Genomic DNA, 27,516 nt, shown 5'->3' with positions numbered 1-27,516 from the left:
CACAAACACAAAGCTGCGAATCATTTACGACTTTTTGTTCTTTAAAGTTGAATTCATTCAACACACTTTTCTTTCTTTCTTTCTTTACACTCTTATTATGGGTTTTCTCACCCCATATTCCTTCTTTTCTTTCTCTCCCTCTCTTTTCATTTCAATTCTATCCAATTTCTCTTCCATTTTCTTTCTCTTACCAAACCCAACTCATTAACAAACAAAACAAATTCATTTCCATTTTCCATTTCCATGGGCTATCTTTTTTGCAATGCAGAATCTGCAATAGCTACTTGTGATCCTCACTATTGGGATCTCAAAAAAAGAAACAAATCAATAACAAACCGTACACACTCCATCAAAGAGTTTAATTACACCGACCTCGTCGCCGCTACTAACGGTTTCTCTGCTGAAAGCTACCTTGGTAAAGGTAGCCACGGCAGAGTATACCGTGCTACTTTAAACGGAGGCGATCTAATCGTCGCCGTTAAAACAACAAAGTTAACTACAAAAGCACTTCATAATCACAGCAACAATAACTGCACCGGTTGCGGTAACTGTACAAGTCCAGCTGAAAACGAGATCGAGATTCTCTCACAAGTTCCAAATCATCGTCTCGTGAATCTCATCGGTTACTGCACCGATCTTAACGGCAATAAATTAATTGTCGTTGAATATATGCCAAACGGTTCACTTCACGATCTATTACATTCTACAAATAAACCGCCCGGTTGGACCAAACGCTTCCGGTTCGCATTACAAGTTGCGAAAGCGGTTCGAACGTTACACGGTTCAAATCCACCGGTGATTCATCGTGATATTAAATCTTCCAATGTTTTAATCGATCGAGATTGGAAAGCGAGACTCGGTGATTTCGGTCTTGCTCTTAGAGGACACGTGGAGGATGTTCGTGTTAAGTGTACACCACCGGCGGGGACGTTAGGGTATCTTGATCCATGCTATCTTGCGCCGGAGGATCTTAGTGCGAAAAGTGATGTGTTCAGTTTCGGGATCTTGTTGTTGGAGATAATCAGTGGAAGAAATGCTATTGATGTTAATTATAGTCCTCCGTCGGTTGTTGATTGGGCGGTGCCGTTGATTAGGCGAGGTGATTTCGTCGGGATCTGTGATCGGAGAATTGGAACGCCGTCGGATATGGCGGTGATGAGGCAGATTGCTGTGATTGCAGCGAGATGTGTTAGATCGACGGCGGAGAAACGGCCGGGGATGGTGGAGGTTGTGGAGTGTCTTAAATTGGCGAGGAAGAGGATTCATTCGTCGCCGATTTGGAGTAGTTTGAGACGGCGCGTGACGCGTGTGGAAAGCGCGCAACCGTTGATGAGTTGGGAAGAAGCTTATGATCATGATTATGATTATAATTATGATTATCATCATCATTATAATTATGATTGGGATGATAATAAGAGTGAGGAAGTTGTGAAGATTGTAAAGAGTGGAAGCAGTAGAAGAAAGAGTAAAGTATCAAGTGTAGCGAGTGTAGAGTATGAGAGTAAACCCTCCAAAAAAGGAACGAGATCTAAGCCGTCGAAAAGAATAACAAGATCTAAGACCGTTGGTTCTTCTTCTATTTGTGTTGGTAGTTGTAGTAGAAAGAGTGGGATTCAAATGGTTTCAGAGAAAACGGGTGTAATGAAGTTAAAAAAGTCAAAGTCAACGGGAGTCTTGCAAGGTCCTCTACTTTTGCATCAGAAGAAGAATGATGTAATTCATTCCGCTGAGTCTGAGACGATAGCGTTAGCGATATCGAAGTTGGTTATTCTAGATAATAAGAAGTTCGAAAAAAAGATGCTCGAAAAACCGTTGGTTAACTCGTATGGTTGGGAGTCTGAATAATACTATTAACTCTCAACCATACGAGTTAACATGAGATAACTGAAAGGTTAATTTTCTCGGTTAAACCGTTGGGAATAGTCAACTCCCTGCAAAAGAGGGAGCTAGATTTTTGCGAGTTTCTCTGCAATGTTTGGCAGTGATTTAAAGGATAATATGATGATTTTGTTGTTTACAATATTGATCACAATTTCTTGGACAAAAATGGAAAGCATTTGTTGTTTATTGTAATAAAATTATTTTAGAAATTTTGAAATGAATGATATTGAAAGCGACAAAGATATAAATTATTAGCTGAAGGTGGTGGTAGTAGCAGTTATTGTAGTTATTTGTACACATGTCTTTACATCTCTATAGTTTGTCGTGGCTTGAAACCTCTTAAGTGCATTTGTCTTCTTAGAAGAATCCGAAAGGAACTAGTCCAGAATGAATTTTGCATATGGACATTATTCACTTTCTCGTCCATTCTAAGCTGATATATACTCCTTGCGTTCTGCATATAAAATTCATATTATTGTATTAATTATTTCTGTAAAATTATATCTTTTCCCCAAAGAAACATATATACTTTTCTTTCCTGTTAAAAGTGGTAGAAAGTGTGCAAGGAATTTTAGAATTATGTGAGGTTAATAACAATTACAAAGTAATTTAAAGAAAACTGGTATACATTTTTGACAAAATTTATTTGCTATTAACTAAATTAATAATAAGTAGATCATCGCTGCTATATACAGCGAAGGAAACCTTCGTGAATTCCACGAACTGCTGTGGTCCCACCGTTTTTAATTTACTAAAAAAAAAAAATTGTATCGTGTGTGCCGATTTGCCGCATAAGAGCGCTAACTGTTCCTTTTAACTTAAAACAAACATATATACTTTATAGGATAGGATTAACAAGACCACCGTTTAAGCATATGCGGTTATAGCTCTGTGGCTCTGTATTTTTATCGGTCTTGTGATAATAGAGCAAAACACCATCGTGAAGTTGTGAACATACAAGAAAACTACTTGATTCAAAAAGTGGTAACAAGTAACAACAAGTTCATCAAAAAAATTATATCAAGTAAGTTCACTCCCTTAAATTGGCTCATCACTCATGAAGTGAATAATTGGCCATTTTGAAGAGAAATTAGAAACTCTAGTATTCAAGAATCGGAGCCGTTTAGTTGCGGGTTTAAGCTTGGCATGGGGTCTGAAAAAAAATTCTGCACAATTTTAGAACTCCTGGCGTAGTCCTAGGTCCAATGAAGCTCTGGTCCGAATTGTGTCTTTTTGTGTGATCAATCTGTTGTTTCTGCTTGTTGTCTGCTGTTTGGCGTCAATTAGGCATGATACTATTTTTCCCTGTCCTCGTTGTTTTAACATGTTCTGATGTATTCTTTGAGTGATTGAGAGTTTCAATTCTCTTGTTTTGACAGTGGGGATATTCTCTCTAATCTTGTATCTTGTATTTTGTTGGCATATCTTATGCCTATTTATTATACCGTAATTCTCTTAGCCTTTTATGCATATCTTATTATTATACTGTAATTCCCTTAGATTTTGTTAGCAAATTTTAGAGAGCAAGTTTAATTTGGAAGAAGAATAAGAGCAAATTTCAGAGAGGAGAAGGAACTTGTTGTTGGCGGTGGAACTTGGAAGAGATGAAAAAGGATGAGAGAGAAGAGATAAATTGAATTAATTAAAATGAATAAATAAATGTGAGTGGGTCCGATATAGATTTGCCAACTCATTCGCTGTACATTCGTGGAAATCAGTTCGCTGAAACTAGCATTTTCCTAAGTAGATATAAAAAAAATTAATAATAAGTATTATGTCTGATATTTTTATAAGAGACAAATCATTCTTAAATTTATTGAATAATTAATATATTTGATCTATACCATAAACCAAATATATCAATTAATTGACTAATTTATAAAAGTGACCTCACTCATGTAAAAAAAAACGGATATGATATTTATTAATAATTTTTTAAAACTTTGTAAAAAAAAAAAAAATTTAAACAGTTTTTATTAATATTGTGAAATTTTAAATGAGTCGTATATATTAGGTGATAGAAGAGTAGCACAAAGGGGATCACAATATTCTTTAATTTTTTTTTCTTTTCATTATTAATACATATTCCCTATATATATTTGAATTTGGATATTTTATCCTTTGGTATGCATTTTAAAGTATTCCCATAATTTAGATCTTTTAGGAGCACATTGATACTAATTTTTGAGACGGAAGCAATACATTTGAATTTTGTCTTCACATAATTTTTAAAACTTCTCATAAGATATGATTTGGAAATAAATAGAATGAAAATTCATCGGGTTAGACAGAGAAGATTGGCCGGAATGGAACAGTGTTCTGTTGGTGTTGAAAGTGGCGGGAGATGGTACCTCAATGCTCAAGTTAATAAGAGAGTAAATAGTGAGAAGTTTAAGTTAGAAAAGAGTATATACCTTGCATATATTTTCTAAATAGAGGTATTTATACAACATTCATGAAATGTGTCGTTTACGAGTAAATAAAAGAATAGAGAGATACAAACAAGCTCACTACAAGAAACACACAATTTATTGAGGGCCAAAAACCCTCTGTAAGTGGGTAAAACCGCCACTTTATTCGAATTTATTGTCGGCCAACTGGTGGCCAAAATTCACCAATAAAACGCTCATTGGTAAACTTATTAGCGGCCTAGACCGCCAAAAAGTGTTATACAGTTGTTCTTTAACTTTTCTGGCGGCATACACCGCCCATATATTATATATGTATATTCTGTTTTGCAAGCAAATCAGAATGTGTCAATTATGCATGCCAGTAATCACATGTCCCTTTAATCACATGAGATCTTTGAATTCAACGGTTGGATTGAAGAAATATAATGCCGATATCGAGTTATTAAGCGGAGTAAGTCAATGGAGACTTACTCCTGGAGTCAACGGATCCCTCCTCTATATATATATATATATATATATATATATTGTGGTTTACATTTTTTATAATTTTTTACTAATAAAGATTAATCCTTATAAGGTTGACTTTTTATTTTGTTATTAATTTTTAAAAATAAAATTACAACTTTAGTCTTTTAACATAATATTAGGATGTAAAAGAACAAAAATTAAACCAAATTAATCAATTATACTCAACGGGATAATTAGTCTTATAAATTTTGCCAAGTGTCACTCTTTATTAATCTTTACCTCTTTCCATTGCAGGGTTTGTATTTTCTATAATACACACCCAATATTATAGGACTCGTACATGAATAAGATGAATGACCTGAATTGATAGACTATAATATCATTGAGTTCGTTCATATTTATCAAGTAATCAATGTGATGATTGTATTACTAATTTTGGTTTAGTATTCATTGTTCTTAATGGTAGGACACAATTCTTAATAATATTCGTAAGGTAAAATTACACTACAAGTTCTTTATCTTATTTTTTTGTAATACTTTGGTCCTTTATCTTTTTTTGTAACAATTTGGTCTTTTATCTTTTTTTTGTAACACTTTGGTCCTTATCTTTTTTATTTATAAAAAATAAAGGACAAAAGTGTTACAAATAAAAAAAGATAAGGACCAAACTGTTACAAAAAAAATTAGACTAAAATGTTACAAATAAAAAAATAAAGGACTAAAGTGTTACAAATAAAAGATAAAGGACCAAAGTGTTACAAAAAAAAATAAAGGACCAAAGTGTTACAAAAAAATAAGATAAAGGACCTGAAATGTAGTTGTTATTAATTTTTTTAAAATAAAATTACATCTTTAGTCTTTTAACATAATATTAGAAGTGTACTTTAACTATGAACCTCTTTTAGGTGATGTGTTGTGGTTCCTTTAGTTATGAACCTTGGACCTCACAATTATGTGAGTTTAATTTCAGTGAATTTACCACTTCATCTAAGACAAAAAAAAAAATCAAACCAAATTGATCAATTATACTCACCGAGATAATTTAGTCTTATAAATTTTGCCCGTAAGATGAGAATGTCACTCTTTATTAATCTTTACCTCTTTCCATTGCATGGTTTGCATTTTTTATAATACACATCCAATATTATTGGACTTGAATTCGTTCATATTTATCTCTCATATTTATCAAAAAGGTAATCAATGTGCTGACTGTATTACTAATTTTGGTCTTCGTATTCATCGTTCTCAATGGTAGGACACAATTCTTAATAATATTCGTAATGTATTTGTTAGAAATATATACAGATTTGGTTTAACATAATATAAATTTTGTTAATCTTATTTGAAGCATTGTACTCTTTTCTCCTTCACCTAATTTTCCCTCTAAGCTTTATAGGTAAATTTTTTAATGAGACAATTGTACTTTGTCATGCTCCCAGGCCACTTTGAATTTTGGTTTAGTCTCCTAAGTGTCTGTTTATTTCTACGTTTTCACGCCCAAATTGAGTTTTTTTTCCCACCAAACGCGCTTTTCAATTTTCAGTGATGTTTGGACGATTCCTTAAAGCAATTATGTAAAGTAGCAAACGTGAGTTTGGCGGAAGCTACAAATCCGAGCTTCTGCGTCAACGCAAACGTGATTCAGACTTTAACTTTTTTTGTGATATGTATACTTACCTAATTACGCTTATCTTATTCTCCAATTTCCAACCCATAAGCATCTTTCTTCTACCTAATTTCTCAGATTTACAGATGAAACAGAGAGAATAGGGAGAAAAAAACGTAATTAACTTAATAGAGAGATGAGTGCAGCATGCATCAGCACTATGCAGATCAACATTTCATATTTGTGGTGAATCCAGAAGCGACGCTTCTTGTTTGCAGTGAGTGCAACAACGTTTCTGAGTTGTTGAAAAATAAATATAAGACGAAGGCCTGATATATATTTTTTATTTATGGAAGGCCTGATATATATTTATTAATTACTTTTTTTATTTTTTACAAACAATATAAAGTATTTATGATTAAAAAAATGATATTTTTTATGCTTTTTGTGATAAATATTACTAAAGTCTATTTTAGTAATTAGCACCCAAAAGCAATTTTAATTCAAACTATTCAAACAACATCAAATTTTGAGAATCACTTTTACATTCATCTATCCAAACATAAATCAATTCTATTAAAATCATTTTTAACCAAAATCAATTCTGTCAAACTTAATTTTACCAAAATCAATTCTAGTCATCACTAAACCAAACACACACTAAGGCTTTGTTTGTGATTTGCTTAACTAGTACTAAGTGTTTGTTCAAAAAATTTAATTATATAAAACAAACACGAAAATCATACTGTTGTTTATCATTTTCTTATATAAAAAAAAATGACGGAAGGTGGACCAAAACAAAAACAATGTTGAATCTAATCAATTTCAGAACTTCATCTGGATGTTCAAGGTTTGAAAGCAACTTACTCAACCATCAATTATAAATGTCACGAACAAAGTTATAACATCGAAAGAATGTGTAATTTATATATTTTATCAATTCATTGTTAAAATATTTAGACTTACGTAGCAGAATATGCAACGGAATTTTAAGCTAATATAATTTAAAAGAATGTGTAATTTATATATTGAAAATATTTTGTGAGACAAATTGTGTAAAATTTGAATTTTTACGATTTATAAGGGTGAATATATAAACATAGGGGTATAGGATAAATCATATATGATCATCCAATATCAACAACTTTTTCTTATAGCTTATCAAAAAAAAAAAAACAACTTTTTCTTATAAGATCCAGAATTTTATTTTTTCTACCCCAACAATTATCTCTTTACCCCAACATATTTTACAATATGCCCATTCTACCCTTATCAAATTTTAGTATATTTTAATATTTTTTATTTTGTCGTTGTATAACTTTTCCGGTAGACTGGTCACACCCCCGAAGCACTGTTCCGGTACGTATTTTTTTTTCTGGTATGATAATTTTACCAGAACACTTAAAAAGTGTTATGGTTTGGAATAAAAATATGGATTGTTACCGGAACACTTTTTAAAAAGTGTTTCGGTTTGTATCATACCTGCACACTTTTTAAAAACATACCGGCACACTTTCAAATCAAGTGTTCCGGTAGGCAAATTAAGCAAAACTATCCATTGGAACATGTTAGACATTACGTCATACGGCAAATTGTGAGTAATTGTAATTCTGCATAGGCTAATTATTGGTTCATCAAATAAGTGATAATAACAAGATAATATACTTTATCTTATTCTACCTCCTTATCTACACCTATTCCGGTAAGCTTCGCTACTTTTCCGGTTTATTAAATTTACCGGAACACTTTTCAAATGTGTTCCGGTTTGTATAATTTTAAGAACTGTTTCAATTTTTTTTATCGGAACACTTAGAAAAAATGTTCAGGTATTTACAAATTTTCTGAATTTTTTTTTTGGTTTGTTAAAAGTGTTCCGGTGAATCCACAATATTAAAACCCTGCAATACTAGGACCCCAACAATTCAAGTCCCAACACTTTCTTCAAAGATTCTTCCTTAGTTCTTTTCACCTTATTGCAAACAGCTGCAGAAGATGCAGAGGACAATTTCTTTGCCTGAGTGTATGATCTGATATTATTCTTAACATGTTGATGAAGTGATCTAAAAGTATAGTTCCATCTGCAAACACCAAGTTGATATTTTAATGTCTCTACTGCTCATATACTTGATGCTACTACCCATGCTCTTGTTGCAGCAATCATGTTGTTGTTGTACCAATTTTTGAATCTGAATTAGTGTTGATTGCGTGATTTAGAATTGGGAGTTAAGAACTAAACAAGGGGGGGCTTAAGTAAATACAAGCAGAGTAAAACTAGGGGCAGTTTTGTTTGGAAAGAAATTACTACATCAACAAACCGGAACGGTTTTGGTAACCTGGTAATAATAAAAAAAAATCAGAAATTTCTGACATACCTGAACTCTTCCGGTATGTATTAGAAAGGATTCTGCATATGATACAAAGTGTTCCGGTAAAAATGATTGCAAACCGGAACACTTTTTCAAAGTGTGCCGGTAACATTAATATACCGGAATGAAAAGTATATACCGGAACAGTCTTGCAGGGGTGTAACCAGTCTACCGAAAAAGTCATAAAACGACGAAATAAAAAATAATATAGTAAGATAAGGGTAGAATGGACATATTTTAAAAATTGTTGGGGTATAGAGATAAATGTAGGGGTAGAAAAAAAAATTTCCTAAGATCCAATATCAACAATTACCCAATTTGGATAAGATTTTTTTTTTTGGATATATATGTTACGGGCATTATGCATGGATACATCTGAATGGGCCAAATATTGTTAAAGGAAAAATTTTCTCCCACCTCTACAATTATACATTTACCCCTATAATTTTTTCCCAACTTTAGTCTTTTAATCATCTAACTTCATCTCTATATTCCAATTACCCAATTAAGAATTCAAGCAATTTTTACACAAATTTAAGACAAAACATTCACTTCAAACGAAACAACTTTTGTTTCAAAAAATCAGGCTTTTAGTCAGTCCTATTTAGATGTAACAAATTACAAATTTATGTTTTTAATTTTAAAATTTTTTAAGAGAAAAATTAATATATAATTTATTAATTTATTTATAATAACAAACTAATTTCATTTTCAATAAAAGTACTAATAATACAGGTTGAGATAAAATAAAAAACTTGAGAATAACAAGAGCTTTGATGCCTTTACAATGGAATAAGCAACCAAGTTCAATTGTCTCAGGATAATATACTAATCTTAAAGTTTTACAAACTACTCAATAATATTTTACGTTTTCTAATAAGTGTCATATTCGGCTATATTTATAAGATTTCCAACAACTCCATCCACAATCGGTTTGCAATTTATTTCAATGGTAACTCTTTAAACACACAACTCATTAAGCCACAATAAAACTTCATATAGTCCTGTCACTCAAGCCTCTTGAAGTGGAATACTCACCCCTTTACATAACAACTTAGCCTTCACAAATTCTCCTCTCTCATCTCGTATACACATACCAATTAAGATTTAGTTTAATTGGTAGACAAGAGTTGTTCTCAACAAAAATAGCCTCACCCTTTGAAATTTTCAACCTTCCTTAGTATTGCTAAATTGAAGCCAAAAAAATGCCGAAAGTCCATACATTAAGTTTATCCCTACCAAACCAATTTATTCCTCTACTTGTGCTTCTATTCGAAAACCACCAAAAGAAATTGATTCAATTTCCTCACCATGAAAATACGGTAATTAAAAAAAATGCTCATACAATATATACTGCTCCGTTCTAGCTAGAACTTCTCTTCTGGCCTTTGTGCTCATACTATAAAATTCAAAATTAATATATAATAGTAATATTTTCTTAGAAAATCAGAATGGCACTTAGTATCAAATTTTATTTTGATACCAAATTTCATCCTTCAATGTTTCATAATTGAAAGACTGAAAGACCAAATTTCATCCTTCATATTTCACAATTGCCTTTTTTTTTTTTTGTTTATAATGAGCTGGGGATCGAACTCAGGACCTATAACATACTACCTAAATTCATCACCACTGGACCAAACCTAGTGGCTTACAATCACCCTTTTAAATAACATCCGCAATGCAACTCTAAAAAAAATAGCAATGCAAAAATAGAAACATTATTCAGTGGATTTACCCGGGTTCGAACCCGAGTAAAAATGTCAAAATTGTTAGGCCGGACGTAGGATTGGGAATAGGCCAGGCACCTTCGGCCTGGCCTGTGTAAGCCTGACCTGACCTGTTTATTAAAAATGTCAGGCTTAGGCTTTGAAAAAAGTCTGTTTACATAAATATGTCAGGCTCATGCTTCTAAAAAAGCCCAAAAAGCCTGATAGGCCGGCCTGTTTATATTTAATTATTATTATTTATATAATATTATTATTTATATTTTTTTGCCAAAGAAAAAATATATTATTATTTAATCATATTTGTTATTTTATTAACTTTTAATTATTGTGCTAATCATTTTATTAGCTTTTTCTTAATGTTGAAGAAATTATAAAAATTTAAATGTGAAATAGGCTTTTAAGGCCTGTTTAGCCTATTTAAAAAGACTATATAGAGACATTTATGTAACACATGCTTTTAAATAGGCTACAAGGCCAGACCAGACTTTAAAAAGGCTCAGGCCAGGCCAAAATAAATAATATTTGATAGGTCGTAGGTCAGGCTCAGGCCTAAAGAAAAATCGTAGGTCAGGCTCAGGCTTATATATCAAGGTCTGGCCTGTTCCCAACCCTAGCCGGACGTCGTGACTCGGGTTCGAACCCGGGATCTCATAATTATGTGAATTTAATTTTAGTGGATTTACCACTTCATCTAAGAAAAAAAAAACATTATTCAAAAATTGACAACTAGGGCATGAATATAAGGTAACCTTAGTTGGCAAGTGTGCAGCCAACTAGGGCATGAATATAACTTAACAATAACGTTTGGATGGAATGATAACTCTACAAAGAATAGTACCTCTAAATTAAGACACGTCCAACTTACTTACTAGTGTTGAATTGAATCTATGTGCTACCACTTCAATGGTAATATTTCTAAATCCAAACCCAACCATCCTTACTATTTATTTCAATGGAGAATGCCGTCTCTAAACCTGCTACATTCATAAATATGTAGAAGAGGTTGTTACCAACCAATCATGGCTTGAATAAAATGTCCAAATCTGGTTCTTAGACAAATACCAATCTTGGTTTTATTTTGGTGAAAAGTGATTGATGATGCATAAATATTGCACCTAACTTAATCTAAATGTAGCATTTAATTTATCATCATGAGTTGGAACTTGGAAGGAAGACAGTTTTCTCTAAGAAAAATCTTACATATGGTACAAGAATATAAGTACAAAATTTAGACGCGCATTTAAATTAAAAAACTATAAATAAAATAAAATTATCACATCAATTAAAATTACTGTGATCATTTATTTATATTATGAATGTGCTTAAATATAATTTACGTACATAAAATTATGTAGTCTTCCCAATGTTAAGTTCAACTAGGCTAGTCCGTCTCAAAATTTTGAGATGACTTCTTTTTAGGTCTCTCATGGTTCTTTCCCTTTCCTCCTCAATTTTACTTTTTTGTTCTTCAATAAAAATTTTGGTATATGTTAACCGAATTTTTCCTGAATTTGAACAATAAAAAATTTCAATTTTTACAAACTAAAATTTTTATCAAGGACAAAATTGAATTTTTTAAGGTATAAAAGAAACATGGGACCTAAAGAGAATCATCAAATTTTGATGTGCAAATCCTACAATTTTATAAGACCGGCGGCTTATTTTGACGGTAAACACCAAAGATGGGTATTCCATCTTTTGCAAAGGACTTTGATCGAAAAATAAAATAAAAAATCTTTCGCAAAGGACACGACACTGTAGTTGTTTGTAAGTTTGTAACGTGAAGCCATCATACCGTACCGTACCGAATGACATAGTCAGATAGGGGGAGACAGTAATGCGGGTGTAGGGCTTATTATTTTACCCTCAATCTCATATTAAAAGTTTGTTGGTGATTTTCTTAATAATTTGATTGATATTAACGGTAAAATCAGTACTGTGTTTTTAGATAAATAAAACGACAAATCATGTGAGCTTAGCTCAATTGGTGGAGTTATCGTATATATTATGCATGAGTCGGAGTTTTAATTTCGGACACTCCACTTATTCATCTTTAAGGTGAAAGTTCTAGCAACTAAGCTATTAGACCAAAAAAATAAATAAAAAATGATAAGTCATTAAAAATTCACACACATAAAGTGGGGTATCAGAGTTCGAACACAATTAGTACTCTTTTTAGTTATATATATATATAAGAAAAACTTGAGTTAACAAAATGTTAATTTAGTGTTTGGTCAAAATGTTAATGTATTTCTAAAATTATCCTTTAATTATTAAGAGAGATAAATAATGATATTTTATTTCCCTTCATTTAATTTAATTAGATATATTTTTGTGAAAATTTAATTAATGTATTTTGAACTTTGAAAATAATCTTGTGTAAAAGGACAACAAAATTTTAGAACAGTGTCTTATATATTGCAATGAATTGTAATATAGGGAATTGAATTAGATGCAGTCAATCTGCATACACTCAGGTGCAGTCAATAGATTAGAACCATCAGATTTTGATCATACAATTTGACAATTTAAGATAGATTTTGACATAAAATTCTGATGTTAAAATATGAACGGTACAATCAAGATCAAACGATTAAAAGCTTCACGATTGCATGTAGTTACTGACTTGTGATTGTACTGAATCATGGTCTGTAATATATATATATATATATATATATATATATATATATATATATATATATATATATATATATAGAGAGAGAGAGAAATAATAAATAATGTATTCATATACTAGTGATAGAGAAAAATATATACAAATGAGACATTTTTTATGAAAAAGAATGGGGTGATACTTAATCAAGTCCACATACTCATTGGTCGATAAAATTGATGTATTTGATTAAAATATAGTAAAAGAATATAAATTTTTGTTGATCGAAATCCATTTTAAACAAAAAATTATTTTATTTATTTATTGAATAATCGATGTATTTGATTTAAAATGCAAAATCAAATACATTAATTATTGAATTGATTAAAAAAATAATTATTTATTTATAACAACAAATAGATGGAGTAGTTGTAATTATCATAAATATAAACTGAGATAAAATACTCGTCAAGATAAATTGAACATCTTATATGCTAATATTTATTTTTATATATTAGTAGAAAATTACGATCAAAGTAGATTATATGAATAGTGCGCATGATTCCCAAACGACGAATAAAAAAGAACGGAGGGAGTACTTGATATGATAGATAATTAATGAGCTGATAAAATCATACACAAGCATCAATGATCAAATTCTCTCTGCGTATGCGTACATATCTCTTACTCATATCAAGTATCAAATTCTCTGTCAAATTGTCTTCACACTACTTTCTCATCACTGCAAGTATGCATTTCTCTTCTACACGCAATCTTGCCGCATATCAACACACACTTACCATTTTCCTCTATTTTTCTCTCCACAATCAATCATCCCTTGTTTTCTCTTATTATACAACATATTGATATAAATACAATTATCAGTGACTTTGCATGATTGCATCTAAAAATGCATGTAGAAATTGTTTTGTCCGAGTATTTTGATATTAAATAATTTTTCATTTATATTTTTCAAAAATTCAATTTTTATACTACTTATTAATTAGGCCACCAAAATAATAGAAACGGGCCGACATTTTGGCACATCAAAACTTTGCTCACAGTTCAACATTTTGGCACAAGAATTTAATTCAAGACTTAGACATTAGAGTATTAATGTTGAGCTTCAAGTGTGAGTGATTGAACGTCGCATCACATCGACTATGTTTAGGAAGAATATTAGATTTATAAGAGAGGTGACTCATTAACCTAATGACTTAAGGTTTTTGGTGGAAACGTGACATATCTCTCTCTTATGCTCTTGGAGTATTTACATATTTGTTTCTCCCGAGCTCCCCAATATAGTGATATATATAATTTACCACTAAGTATATTTTGCACCGCCACCTGAAAATCCATATTCACCTCAATCGCAGAAGAAAACATATATGATATAATAACTGTCACGTAGCTAATGTTTCCATTTGTTCGATCATAATCAACAATCAAGATTAACTTTTATATATTTAATTTAATTTATACTGTTTGATCTCAAATCAACAAGTACTATCATATCATTATTGTGTATGACTGTAGCATTTTCCTTAAGCAGGGAATCAAATCCATCGCTGAAAAACATCTTGATAATTAATAACTCATAATTATCGAAAATTTAGTTAATTGAATAAGCAACTTAATAAGCAAAAAATGCAAAATAGAGAAATGGTTAGTACTAGCTAGACATTAGTGACGTGATATCATGTCGGAATAGGAGGGCACGTAGCAGTTCCCATAAGTGCCGACAGATTAATTTTCCCAATAATAATATAACAAGTCGGTGGGTGTGTGCTATAATAGTATTCCAATCCAATCCATGGTTCCACCTCCATCGCCCATTCTCCCAACATTCCTTCACTTCATTTTTAACCACACGATGGTAACTAACACATGTAACAGAAGAGTAGGTAAATTTCTTCAACATTCATTCATTCATTTTTCCCCCTTACTTACTTACATTCAATTATTTATTTAATATTATTACTATAAACTCTTTAGTAATTTCTTGGAATAATGTTTTACTACTTTTATTACATTACATACGTAAAAAGTAAAAGATAAAAAAGGAAATGAAAGTAGAGTAGAAAGATGGGGTGTAGTAGTTAAAGTAAAAAGTAGTAGTAAATGTGAGTGTTATTGCAATGGCAAGTAATTGAACGGCTTTCCTGCGTGAAACTGACATCTCTTCTTTTTTTTCTGCAGAATTGTTGACCACATACATCATCTTCCCCTCTCTTATCTTCAACTCCATATTCAAAAACAATAAATTATTTATTTATTTTTTACTATTTAAATAATAAATAATTACTAGTAATTATTATGACAACCAATATACTACAAATAAATAATAAATAATTAAATACACTATCTTACCTAGTTATTATCCATCCTATATCGGTGAAATTTATATGATGACTTTATCATTCAATTAACTCACTTCACTTCTCACAAACACAAATCACAATATCACTTCACTTCTCAATTCTCAAAGTCCCATCTCAAGCAACCAAAAATACCTTAACTACTCCAAACACAGGAAATTTATTTATTTCTATATGTATTTATTTATTCTTTATTAATTCAGTTAATTATTTGTTTTTAAGAAGGTGGAAAGCGAAATGGAATTTGAAGACCACGAAGAGGAAGAAGAAGAAGAAGAAATGGGATTCCCTGTTACGCCGGTAGCAGGTTACGACTCGCTAGGAAACTCAGGCGTCAGAACCAAAATGAGCGGCGGCGGTGGCGGTGGAGTCGACGGAGGTGAAACAACAACAACAACAGCCACCGCAGGTGGTCGCAAAAACGGACCCACCGGGACCGTTAGATACAGAGAATGTCAAAAGAATCATGCCGTTAGTATCGGAGGTCACGCCGTTGATGGTTGTTGTGAGTTTTTAGCAGCTGGAGAAGAAGGAACACTGGAAGCCGTAATTTGCGCTGCTTGTAACTGTCACCGGAATTTTCACCGTAAAGAGATCGACGGTGAAATCACTTCTCATAATCAACAAAGGTCATCTCATCATACTCAGTACCACCACAACCAGCACCCGCACCAGCACCATCAAATATCTCCTTACTACCACCGTGCAGCGTTACCTCCTCCGCCGGGGTACCACCACATGGTAACACCACCGCCGGTGTCACATCATCGGCCGTTAGCTCTTCCACCTGCTGCATCGAGTGGTGGATTCAGTAGAGAAGATGATGACGTGTCAATTCCGAGTAGCAGTGGTGGCGGTGGTGGTGGTGGTGGAAGTGGAATGAAGAAAAGGTTTAGAACAAAATTCACTCCGGAGCAGAAAGAAAAGATGCTTGCATTTGCGGATCAGATTGGATGGAGAATTCAGAAGGAAGATGAAGGTGCAATTGAACAATTCTGTGCTGAGAATTGTATTAAGAGAAATGTGCTTAAGGTTTGGATGCATAATAATAAGCACACTCGTGGTAAGAAACCCTAATTTTGTCCCTTTTTTTAATTTTTCCAGTAATTTTCGGAACATTAATTAATTAATTACTGGATTGTTTTCAGTGTTGAATAGGGATGAATGAGACATGAGTTTGTGTGAAAAAGAATGTGGAACAATTTAATTTGTAATGTAAAATTTTACTATTTATTTAATTGAGATCTAGCTAGTTAGGGTTCTCTTACTCTTACTAGTTCCTCTTTTCCTAAATTGATTTTCATTTCTTCATTTTATTTTCATATGGGATTAATTAATTAACATATACATGTACTATATAGTGATACTTTAATTTTGGAGTTCTTATGAAAAGGAAAAATAAAGAAAAATATAAAATTGAAAGTTCATAATTCATCTAGTCATATAATAAGCATGAAGAGTATGGAAGGGGAGAATGAAGATAAGCACAGATAATAAATTCCAAAATACTAATTAATTCACTCGGATTGAACAACGTAGATGGCATGCAAAGACAAACATGTTTTCAAGTTACTAGCTAGCTACTTTGTTTGTGAGATCATTCACATTTGTCATCTTTTCCTATTTTTTCTCCTTATCACCGCTATTAATGTCTTCTATCTTAGCATTCTAGAGCGTACGCTACTCAAAATTCAATAACTACTAGTAGTATTCATTAAATTCATGAATCACCTCAAAGGGATTCATGTAGTATAGTACAAAAACTTAAGTTACACCGTTTTTCTTTTGGTCCTATAATTGAGTCATACTATATACAATATAAAGTGCAAACACTCCTCAGATTAGCCGTGTTTGAAGCCGGATACGTGTCCGTGTCAAACTACATTGAATCATGTCAGTTTCTCAAATTATTATTGGTGTCGATGCGTTATGTCCGATGTCCGTGCTTCGTACCATATACATATAAAGTCATATTTTCAATTTTCATTTCATTATTTTATGTCCTTTTGGTATTGTTTTTTTTTTTAACAAGCCAAAATCCCTTTTGGTATATTGCTGAAGATTATGCACCTCTCTTTTGCATTTTTTCAATCTCTATAAAACGAAACAAACAATTTTTGTTAGTTAATTAACGTTTCAATGATTAATCCCGTATGTGTATTTTGGTAGTACACTTAACTCTAGTTAGGTGTGAAGTGAAAAAGTGATAAAGTAACAGTGTGATAATAACCAGAAAACAGTAATAATTAATCAAGTATGAGTGGGTATATCACGCGGCAAACTCGTACACTGTATGCATACACTGTTACTGTAACTTCACAGTGTTGCAGATCAGACATGCAGACTTTTTCTTCTGATTTTGATGAAGACTCAACCACGTTAATTCTGCAATCTAACCCAACTTTCTTTGTCCTTTTGTTAATTACTACTGTAGCATGTTCTTTTCTTTTTCTAATTAACTTTGTATCCGTAATTCTATTTTGAAATAGACTCTTCAACAAATGCGTTGAGTTTTAGTGTTATTTTCCACTGTGGATGAGCACTGATAACTGCATTTTAGCATGCACGTGTGCTATCTTTTCAGTTGAAATTGAAAGATAAACGAGGCTTATTAAGGATAAGTTAATCATAAGTTTCTAGCTACCCTTCCCTTTTTGTTAATTTCATAGCATAATAAGACGGTTTTGGCTAACATGGAAGACTTCACTAAGTCTTTCATGGTGCACAAGTTTCAAATATTATTATAACGAATACGAATTTTATAAAATTCATTGTTGGATCGAAAGTTTATATCATATAGATAATCCATAATTTTTTGAAAAAAAAATTAAAAATCAATTAATATATTATTGAGACTCATCAAGATTAACTGTATTCAATTAACATCCATAAACCGTTAATTTTTATAGGTCACAATAATATATCAATTGATTTTCGATTTCTTTAAAAAAAATTATGGATGATCTATATCATATAAACTTTCAACCCAATAATGGATTTCATAAAATTCATATTCGTTAGAATAATATTGATAACTTGTGCATGATGCACAATTTGAACTACTTGTACACATTAGAAGCAGCCTAATAAGACTATTTTAGTTGTCCATCATACAGTAGTATTTTGAATAGACACTTTTTTTTATCCTTTAGTGGATGATGAGATTGATATATCTCTTTCAAATGAACAGTCGGTATTTGAGCTGGATTTCGATTCTTAAGAAAATAAATAAATTATACGGTAGTATCTTCAAAAGGCGAAATATGAAAATAACTACGAAAGAAATTGTTCAATTATGAAGTGTCCGAAATTTGAATTTCAGCTTAATAAATATCAATTAAATTAAGTTTACGGAGAACAAGTCAGGAATATCTTTTTGTTTGTGTACTATTTATTTATCTGTAATACTCCCTTCGTAATACTTTATAAGCAAAATTGACTTTTTAGGTTCATCGTAAATTTAATACATTTGGTCTATAATATAATCTAAATACATTAGATTTACAATGAACCTAAAAAATCAATTTTACTTATAAAGTGGTACGGATGGAGTGATTAATAGAAATACATTAATCCTACATATATCATGTTCAAAATTGACATGTACCAATATAATTGATCCTTAAATCAGAAGTTAAATGAGTTATTACTTAGTAATAAAACTATTTAGCGTATATCATTTAAAGAATTATATACTTCCCATTTCTATTTATAAAATCTCTTGATACTCTTTACACATATTAAAATTTTTTTGGTAGAATAATAATAATAATAATAAATGGTATAATTTGTGTGTGGGTATTATTAATTAAGTTAATTTGTATATCAAATTAATTTGTGTATCCTCTATATATAAATGAATTTAATTTAATGTTAATTACTCATATTTTCAAAATAAATTGATAATATATTTTTTTGACGACAAATAAATTGATAATATTAATAAATGAGATATTTGTAAAAAAGAGTCCTGCATATATTTAGAAATTTGCATGTGATCTTATATTAAAGGATATCTATTAAAAGTGTCAATGAAATATTATATTTTTTTGAATTTCTATAACTTTTTTCAAAGTTGCTCGTTTCAATATAGATTTTATTCATAATAATAGTAGCAATACAATTTAAAATAATATCAAAAGTACTACGATAAGCATGAGATAAAGTTGTTTGTGCTAAAGCATGAGCGCTACTGTTTATTTGATGCCTAGTAAATACAACTATAAAGTCGTTATATAGTTAGGATAATTGAACCATGCTCGTAATGGTTAGGATAATTATTAGGAATATCACCCACTACCATCTTGCAATCCAACTCAAACACCACTCTATGATAACCAAAGCTTGTATATCCATTTAATACCTTGATACAAGCCCCATGCTTCACCTTCAGCTGCTGCCATAACTACATCCTTGTTTGTTGTCATAGCTGCAATGAAATGTCCTTCCTCGTCCCGGAGACAAACATCGACCTTTTGTTCACTGTCGAAAATCGCCGCATCAATGTTATATTTAAATAACAACACCTGCTGTGGAGGCTGCCACACAACATGTTGAACCTGTTGTTGTCTTCTGTTTGCTGCATCGGTTGTGCGAGCATGCTGCCATGCATGAAGCATGCCCTGCGCGCGCCCGATTACATGCTGCACTACCTCTTTGTTATCCTCTCATAGTTGTAAGTTTCGCTTTCTCCAAATACTCCATGCAATTATTGCAAATGTAACAAGTTGTGACACATTGAGCTCTTGCCATAATCTTATGAATACATCATGGAAGCCTTTTGCATTAATCATTTAGTTGCTCTAAGACAACACATAAATTCAGTTTCGTCCAACACTCAATACTATCCTCACAATCAAGATCAAGAAACAAGTGTCAATTATATTCAGTGTATCTATGACAAACAATACAATTAGAGTCATTGTCGATACCTTTACTCATTAACCTCTGCCTATTAGGAAGACAATTCCTCCCAAAGCCTCCACATAAAATGTTTAACCTTAGGTTGAATAGGAAGCTTCCATAACTGATTCCAATCCCCTTCCACTTTCCATTCATCTCTATTAATCACCACATCGACACAAACACGATAAACACTTTAACAGAATAATTTCATCTTCTTTACCAAGGTTTGAATTTTAAGAATTTCTTTTACATCTCTATCACAAAAATTCTCCCTCACACGTTGCCTATTCCAACAGTCCTTGCATTAATTAAAAAACTAACCTTTCTTGTATCGTCAGGGATGATATTTTGAGTAATCCTCAGATTGCTCTCATTCCGTGTTCCACAATTATATTTCTGAGCCATTACCAATCCTCAATCGATATCTTCCTTTGATCATAAGTTGTAGATACTTGAGACACTAAAGCATTTGATCAATTGATTCGAGATATTAATATCTACTGTTGCACGCCTAACATCATCCCCAACATTTGATCAGTTGATTCGAGATATTAATATCTACTTTTACAAAATGAAAGTTTTATCGGCATCTCTATTAAATTTATTTTCTCCCTCTGTCTCGAATATAAACAACAAAAAATTATTTTTTGTTGGTTCAAAATATAAGCAAAATTATTTTTTAAATAATTAAAATACAGAGTATTAAATAGAGAATATTATTTAATATTCATTATGAAAAAATAATTTTCATTCAAATGTTAAAATAAAAATAGCACAACGATCTCCATTTTTTTTTTGATATTTACTTCATCCCCATTTTTTATTTTTTTTTGTTTACAATGAATTGAGGATCGAACCCAGGACCTATAACGTATTACCCAAACCCCTCACCACTAGACCAAATCTAGTGGCTTACTTCATCCCCATTTTTACATCAACACCAATATTATTAAGAGAATAAAAAATACGCTAACGATACACACACACACATATATATATATATATATATATATATATATATATATATATATATATATATATATATATATATATATATATATATATATATATATATTTCAAAAGGCAATAAAAAATTAACAAACTAAAATCTTAATCCTAACAACTAAACTAGTAGTAATTTCTTTTACACATGGTCAGTGATTATTCTCACCTATTTAAGAAAAATGTAAAATTCATGGTCAGGCATTAAAATATTTAAGAATAATGTAAAATTCATGGTCTTTAATCTCACCTATTTACGAAAAATAAATAAAATTTGATAGTATTTGCTCCAATGACTATAGGTAGTACTAGTAGTATGTGACATGACTAGTCCAAACTCATTGCCAAGTCATATAAGTAAGACTAGAATAGTGCTAAATTTGTTATGTAAGACTAAAATAGTGCTAAATTTGTGATTTCCTGTACATGTCCCTCACTCATAATATGGTATCAACAAAATGGGTGACATTTCAGCAAACATACGGAGATTAAACTTAGAACGAATTAACTTATTACTTTTTAATAAAACATGAACAATAAAAACATAAGAAAACATAAAAACACCAGCACAAACATTGACACCGACAATGTGACCAAAATACAAAGTTGCGATGAAGAATTTTTAGGAGGCACTTGGAGGTCCTTTCAACAAGTGAGGTTGAAATCATATAGGCTAAATTTAGAGGTGGTGGATGAATCAACAAAAATTAATTAATATATTTAGCTCGTATTCTCTCCCGTTCTTTATATACGAAAAAAAAATTATTTTTTAAGTCATTGTAAAATTAATATATCCAAACAATATTATAATCTAATAGATACATCAATTTTACAATGAATTTTAAAAGTAAATTTTTTCTTATATATTCGGACAATTTTTTCTTACATTGAAAAAAATTAACGAAAAGAACCAATATGACAAACAAAATTAAAGTTAAGTGACCAATTTGTAACGTTAATCAGTTAAAAGATCAATATAAAACTAATAAATAAGTTAAGAAACCAATTTGTAACGTAACGTTAATTAGTTAAGAGACCATTGTGAAACTAATAAATAAGTTAAAAGATCAATGTACCAAGAAAAATAAAAAATAAATTAAGCGATGAATTGTCCAATTTTACCATTAATTAACTATAACAGATGTTTTTAGGACGAAATGAGGATAAATTTTTTTCATGCAAATAAGTAAATCACACTATTATTGTTTATAAGAGACATATGAATCAACAAAAATTAATATATTTAGCGTGTATTATAAACGAGACATATCAATTTTTGTTCATATATATGTCTCTTTTACAAGATCTTTTGTTGACCAAAGACATAAGTATTAAATAATTTGTCTACTATTCTGATTCTTTATAATGTGTCAACCTCGTCAAAGGTTCTCAAGTTAAGTATCATACACATGTTGAGACAAAAAAGAACTACTCTTTCCAACCAAGGTTTATCTTCATCACACACTTGGAGAGGATAATCAATGTCAAAAAATTTCGCTAAACTTAAAGTCTCCTCAAAAGTCGCTTTCTTAACTCATGCTTCTCCCCTATAGGGATGGCAACGGGCGCCCATGGGTGCGGGTTTGACACTTACCAAACCCACACCCGAAATCATCACCCAAACCCAAACCCAAACCCAAAGACTGTTCGGGTGGCAAAACAACACCCACGCCCACACCCATTGGGTTCGGGTTTTTTCCACTCAAACCCAAACCCGCAACACATTTGAAAATAATTTGCAAATTTAAGAAATTAAATTCCAACATAAACTTTGAATTAAATTACAACTAAAATTAAGGTTTTCCAAGGAAATTCAAACATAGACTTTCAAGAAATTACAACATAGACTTTCAAGAAATTAAATTACAACTAAAATTTAAGGTCTTCCAAGGAAATTGAGGGAGACTATAGAAGTAATTAGGTAATTATAAAATATTTCGGGTGGGTGTATGAGTTTCGGGTGTGGGTTTGACTGATACCAAACCCACACCCATATTATCGGGTATCACCCGAACCCAAACCCAGTCAAATCGGGTTTCGCCCGTTGACTTGGGTTTGGGTTCGGGTGGGTCTCTCGAGTTTGAGTTTTTTTGCCATCCCTACTCCCCTATAAAGCATTCATGATCTTTTTAAAAACGACACAATGAAAATATTCTTTCTTTGTAAATAGTTTTCCTCTTTAATTTTCTTTTTTTCGTTTTAGCTTCCTAACAAAAAAAAAAAAAAAGCAGAGGGAGTATTACCCTACACGTGTCACAAGCAAGATCAAAAGAAGCGCATCAAAGAAAGGAGCAGAACGAAACTTAATGGAGAGGCGTAACAGCTTATAACACATTCTCAACCAAAATGTCTTCCTCTTCCTCCACTCCCACACTCTACTCCTCCACTACTTCCAGATTCTTCATCTCTACCTCAACATTACGACGTCGTTTACCCATTGTAGGCGCGTTTTGCATGCTCACTCTAGGAATCTCCAATCTCTACTCGCCCTTGTATTCCTCTGCCCTCAAAACAGGGTTTGTTCCGTTCAATCTCAATTTCGGTTATTTTCTTTCTCTCTATCCCTGTTTTGTTGAATTCATTTTGTTGTTTCAGATCAAAATTGAGTAGCAGGTTTTCAACAAAGAGCAGTAACTTCATCAGAATGGAAGGAAATACCAATAATACCATTGTCCCAAGCATCGTTGTATATGTTACCGTTCCCAACAAAGAAGCAGGTAGGTCGCATGATTGAATTAATTTAATGTTGTAATTGTTTGTTTATTTGATTTGATTTATGTTGTTGGTTTTGTAGGTAAGAAATTGTCTGAAAGTATTGTCAAAGAGAAACTTGCAGCTTGTGTCAACAGGGTACCGGGTAACAATTTCTTACTCCTGATTGTTTTGTTTTATTCATTCTAGTTATTAGAATTTATTGATGTTTGTCATGATGGGTAGTTGAAAGTTGGTTAGGATTAGTTGCAAATTACTCGAGCTTAGTTAGGATCATGTTATCGATTTCCATGTGTAAGAGGGTTTCATGAATCCAACTTGCAATCCCACATTCGGCGTAATGAACATAATGAATCTGGTGTGAGGGCTTATATAGGATTTGGCAATCCTCCCCTTTGAGCTATGGTTTTGAGGTGGAGTTAGGTTCAATCTGTATCAGATCACTATATATATAAGGCGTATCATATACTCATTTTAATCAACTTTTCGCGTTCTATTGACTTCAAATAGTCAATATATATCTCAATTTGTTTTTCTCTTTGTTAGTCTCTACCATGCTACTCAATACTACCGTGCTTTTTATTGCAGCGTGTTAATTTTCGAGAGAGCTTGTTTGTTATTTGTTCTTATCGATTCCTTGTGATTACCAAAAGGACGGAGAACTACAAATAACTTTATATTTTGTCGTGATTGATTGTATCCGTGTGATTGTGAACATCCATCTTGGGTTAGGAAGGGGGGTTATTTTGCTTGCAATTATGATCTATCTGTGCAATGTGGTCAGGGAAATGCTATGCCAATGCCATTTATGAACATATTCGACACATTTTAACATTTTGTTTTTATATTTTTTGTTGGACACTATGTTTACTTGAATCACTAAAGTTAAATATGGTTCTATTAATTGAAATTGGCAGCTCAAATTGAACGAATTATATTTCTTTCTTTTCCTTTGTTTTTTAATTTTTTGTTACCATTTCTGAGCATAGAAGGGAGAATTTTGTCACAATTATTAGATTACTACCATGTGGCTTGAAAGTCATGGGTTAAAATAATACAACCTCTCTACTTGTGGGGGCATCTACTCTCCTCTCCAGTCCCCTCAGTGGAGCCTTGTGCACTAGGCCACCCTTTACCATTTTTTAGCATATAATTGCTAAATCATAAACTAAAGACATATTTGAATTGAGACATTGTCAGAACTACTATTTTTTTACATCCTATGCTATGTTAAATGAATCTTGAATGAACTCCACTCATTGACATCTATATTTGCTTTTGAAATTACTTATTTGTCCCACTAGTCACCATCTCAAGCACCTGTTCACATGGCCATCATTCTTGTAGAGTGAAATGAATTGAGTTCGATATGATCTTCATTTAGTTTGTTTTCTAAGTTCTAACCAAGTTAATTATATAGGTCTTGCATCCCATGCTTAACGTTTAAAATCCATGTGTTTTATGTATTTGCAGGTATAGAATCGGTATATCTGTGGGAGGGAAAGGTATGGTCTATAATATTCATGTAGATGAAGAATGCTGTTTGGACCTATGTCACTGTCCTAATATTATAAGTCCTTATTTTCTATTGCGCGTAAAGGCTCTTGTGGAGTTGTTTTTTAATTGAAAATGAAAAGTATTCTAGCTTGACATTGCCAGCTTTGTGTTGCAAACTGACAGATCCAAACTGATTCTGAGGAACTTCTTATAATCAAGACCCGGCAATCCCTTCTGGAAGCACTGACAGATCATGTCAAAGCAAATCATGAATATGAGTAAGGCTGATACATCTAGAAAAGGATTTTGCCATGAAATTTAAATTTGCTTTGCAAAATGTTAAGTTTGTGTTGCATTTATTATTTGATCTTAAAATAGAAGTTTGAAGAATGGAAAACTTAAACCATATATCTGTCGAGACAGAAGAACATCGGCCCTGAATCCATATTGAAATGAATTGAGACGTAGTTTTGGACAATAGGGCATTCACTTAATTCTTACCACTTCCTTTTATCCTTTTTCAGTGTGCCAGAAGTGATCTCCTTACCAATCACTGGGGGCAATCTCAAATATTTAGAATGGTTAAAAGAGAGCACTAGGGAGTGACTATCGAGTTTATAGCCAGACTGTGTGGTTTCAAGACTCATGTTCTTCTTCTGCCTTTGTGTGTCAAATAAACCTGGCATGTCATCTATGTAACTAGTGGATGGTGTCGGAATGTTATTATTGTAGAGGATGATGATGAGAACCAACGCTGTATTACTGCTGATGGCTGCAATTAGATGAATATGATTTGATGTTTGAGTGGATCTTTTCTCTCTGATATTATGCGCAATGGAACTTTTTATTTGTAGTTTGGGTTTCATGTTTCCTTTTTTGTTTTTAATCAAAACAGAACCAATTGATCTTGATCTCATTAGTAAGTAATTGATTCAAAATTGTAGGCCTCTGTTCAAAAGTATGGAGATTAACAATAAGAAATGGACGTCCTTGTAAGCGACCATATTCGCTTCTCTCTGAATATGAACCACAAAATTTCTAAGGTGGTTTTGTAAAAGCTTCTTACAAGAATCAACAATTAACCCATACTCAGTAAAGCTCAGTGTTGCTAAATGGCTTGAACCACTTGTTGACAGTCTAGTCCTCAAACACAAATTATCTTCATCTCAAATATCTTGCAAGAGATCGACAACTTCACCTTCATTTGTGTCATCCGGTTTGGAGCCTAGGAGGAAGTTCTCTCAGCAACAAATGAAGGTGAAGTTTGCGCGTAAAGTTCTCGCAGGATACTACTCTCTTAGCTGGTACCCATGACCAATTGGAGAAGTAATTTCTTGTTGTGTTAACAACAGATCAAACCTATACTGATTATTTTTGTGTAATCCTGAACCATCCATCTCTGGGTTTGCTTCTTGCACTCCAACCAATATATTTCTTTTTCTACTACATCCTTCACCCTTCTTCTAGTTCCTCCTCTATAACCTATGTTTGGCTTACTTTGTTTGTAATTGTGGTTCAAGTCCTAGCAAGGAGAAAAAAACTAACATAACATTGTAATATACTAACAACTAACAAGTTGCCTTTAAAAAAAAAACCTCATTTCATCTTTTGTTATCTTTGCGAAGGCAATCAGATATCTCCTACATCTAAGTTGAAGTTTTTTAAATTAAATTTTCCGAATACAATTTTTATTTTTATTTTTTTATGATAGAAATACAATTCTTCTTTGTCGTACTAAATTTTGGATTAAATTTTTGTTTCAGTTGTCATAAATAGCTTGTCTAGTAAATTTTTTATTTTTATTTTATATTTTCATTGTTTTCTAAACAAATCTTTGCAAGCAAAAACATATAGCAATTAAAAGGCATATATAGCAAAAGAAAAAGGTTTTCTCAACTTACATGGCCTTAAGTATGTACTTCTGAGTACATGGAAGATTATACATACTA

The 27,516-nt window shown here is 31.9% G+C and overlaps 3 protein-coding genes and 1 pseudogene across 3 annotated transcripts; 3 read left to right on the top strand and 1 right to left on the bottom strand.

Annotated features, from left to right (window-relative positions):
• Positions 1-2,094, top strand: LOC123917865 (serine/threonine-protein kinase-like protein At1g28390). The gene has a single exon (XM_045969742.1). It carries the CDS (start codon positions 244-246, stop codon positions 1,843-1,845), a length of 1,602 nt encoding a protein of 533 aa, XP_045825698.1. The 5' UTR covers positions 1-243; the 3' UTR covers positions 1,846-2,094.
• A 6,162-nt stretch (positions 2,095-8,256) lies between these two features.
• On the bottom strand, positions 8,257-8,527 carry LOC123917451 (annotated as a pseudogene).
• A 6,914-nt stretch (positions 8,528-15,441) lies between these two features.
• On the top strand, positions 15,442-16,744 carry LOC123918372 (zinc-finger homeodomain protein 2-like). Its single transcript, XM_045970397.1, has one exon. The coding sequence runs from the start codon at positions 15,689-15,691 to the stop codon at positions 16,526-16,528; it is 840 nt and encodes a 279-aa protein (XP_045826353.1). The 5' UTR covers positions 15,442-15,688; the 3' UTR covers positions 16,529-16,744.
• A 6,920-nt stretch (positions 16,745-23,664) lies between these two features.
• On the top strand, positions 23,665-26,420 carry LOC123913963 (protein CutA, chloroplastic). Its single transcript, XM_045964906.1, has 6 exons — positions 23,665-23,874; positions 23,954-24,075; positions 24,153-24,215; positions 25,544-25,575; positions 25,751-25,845; positions 26,092-26,420. The coding sequence occupies exons 1-6, from the start codon at positions 23,705-23,707 to the stop codon at positions 26,171-26,173; spliced, it is 564 nt and encodes a 187-aa protein (XP_045820862.1). The 5' UTR covers positions 23,665-23,704; the 3' UTR covers positions 26,174-26,420.
• Positions 26,421-27,516: the final 1,096 nt, after the last annotated feature.

The sequence above is a fragment of the Trifolium pratense genome, linkage group LG3 (assembly GCF_020283565.1).
Source record: "Trifolium pratense cultivar HEN17-A07 linkage group LG3, ARS_RC_1.1, whole genome shotgun sequence".
NCBI classification, from domain to species: domain Eukaryota; kingdom Viridiplantae; phylum Streptophyta; class Magnoliopsida; order Fabales; family Fabaceae; genus Trifolium; species Trifolium pratense.
The sequence above is the reverse complement of the archived record's forward strand: the minus strand, read 5'-3'. Positions and strand labels throughout refer to the sequence as shown.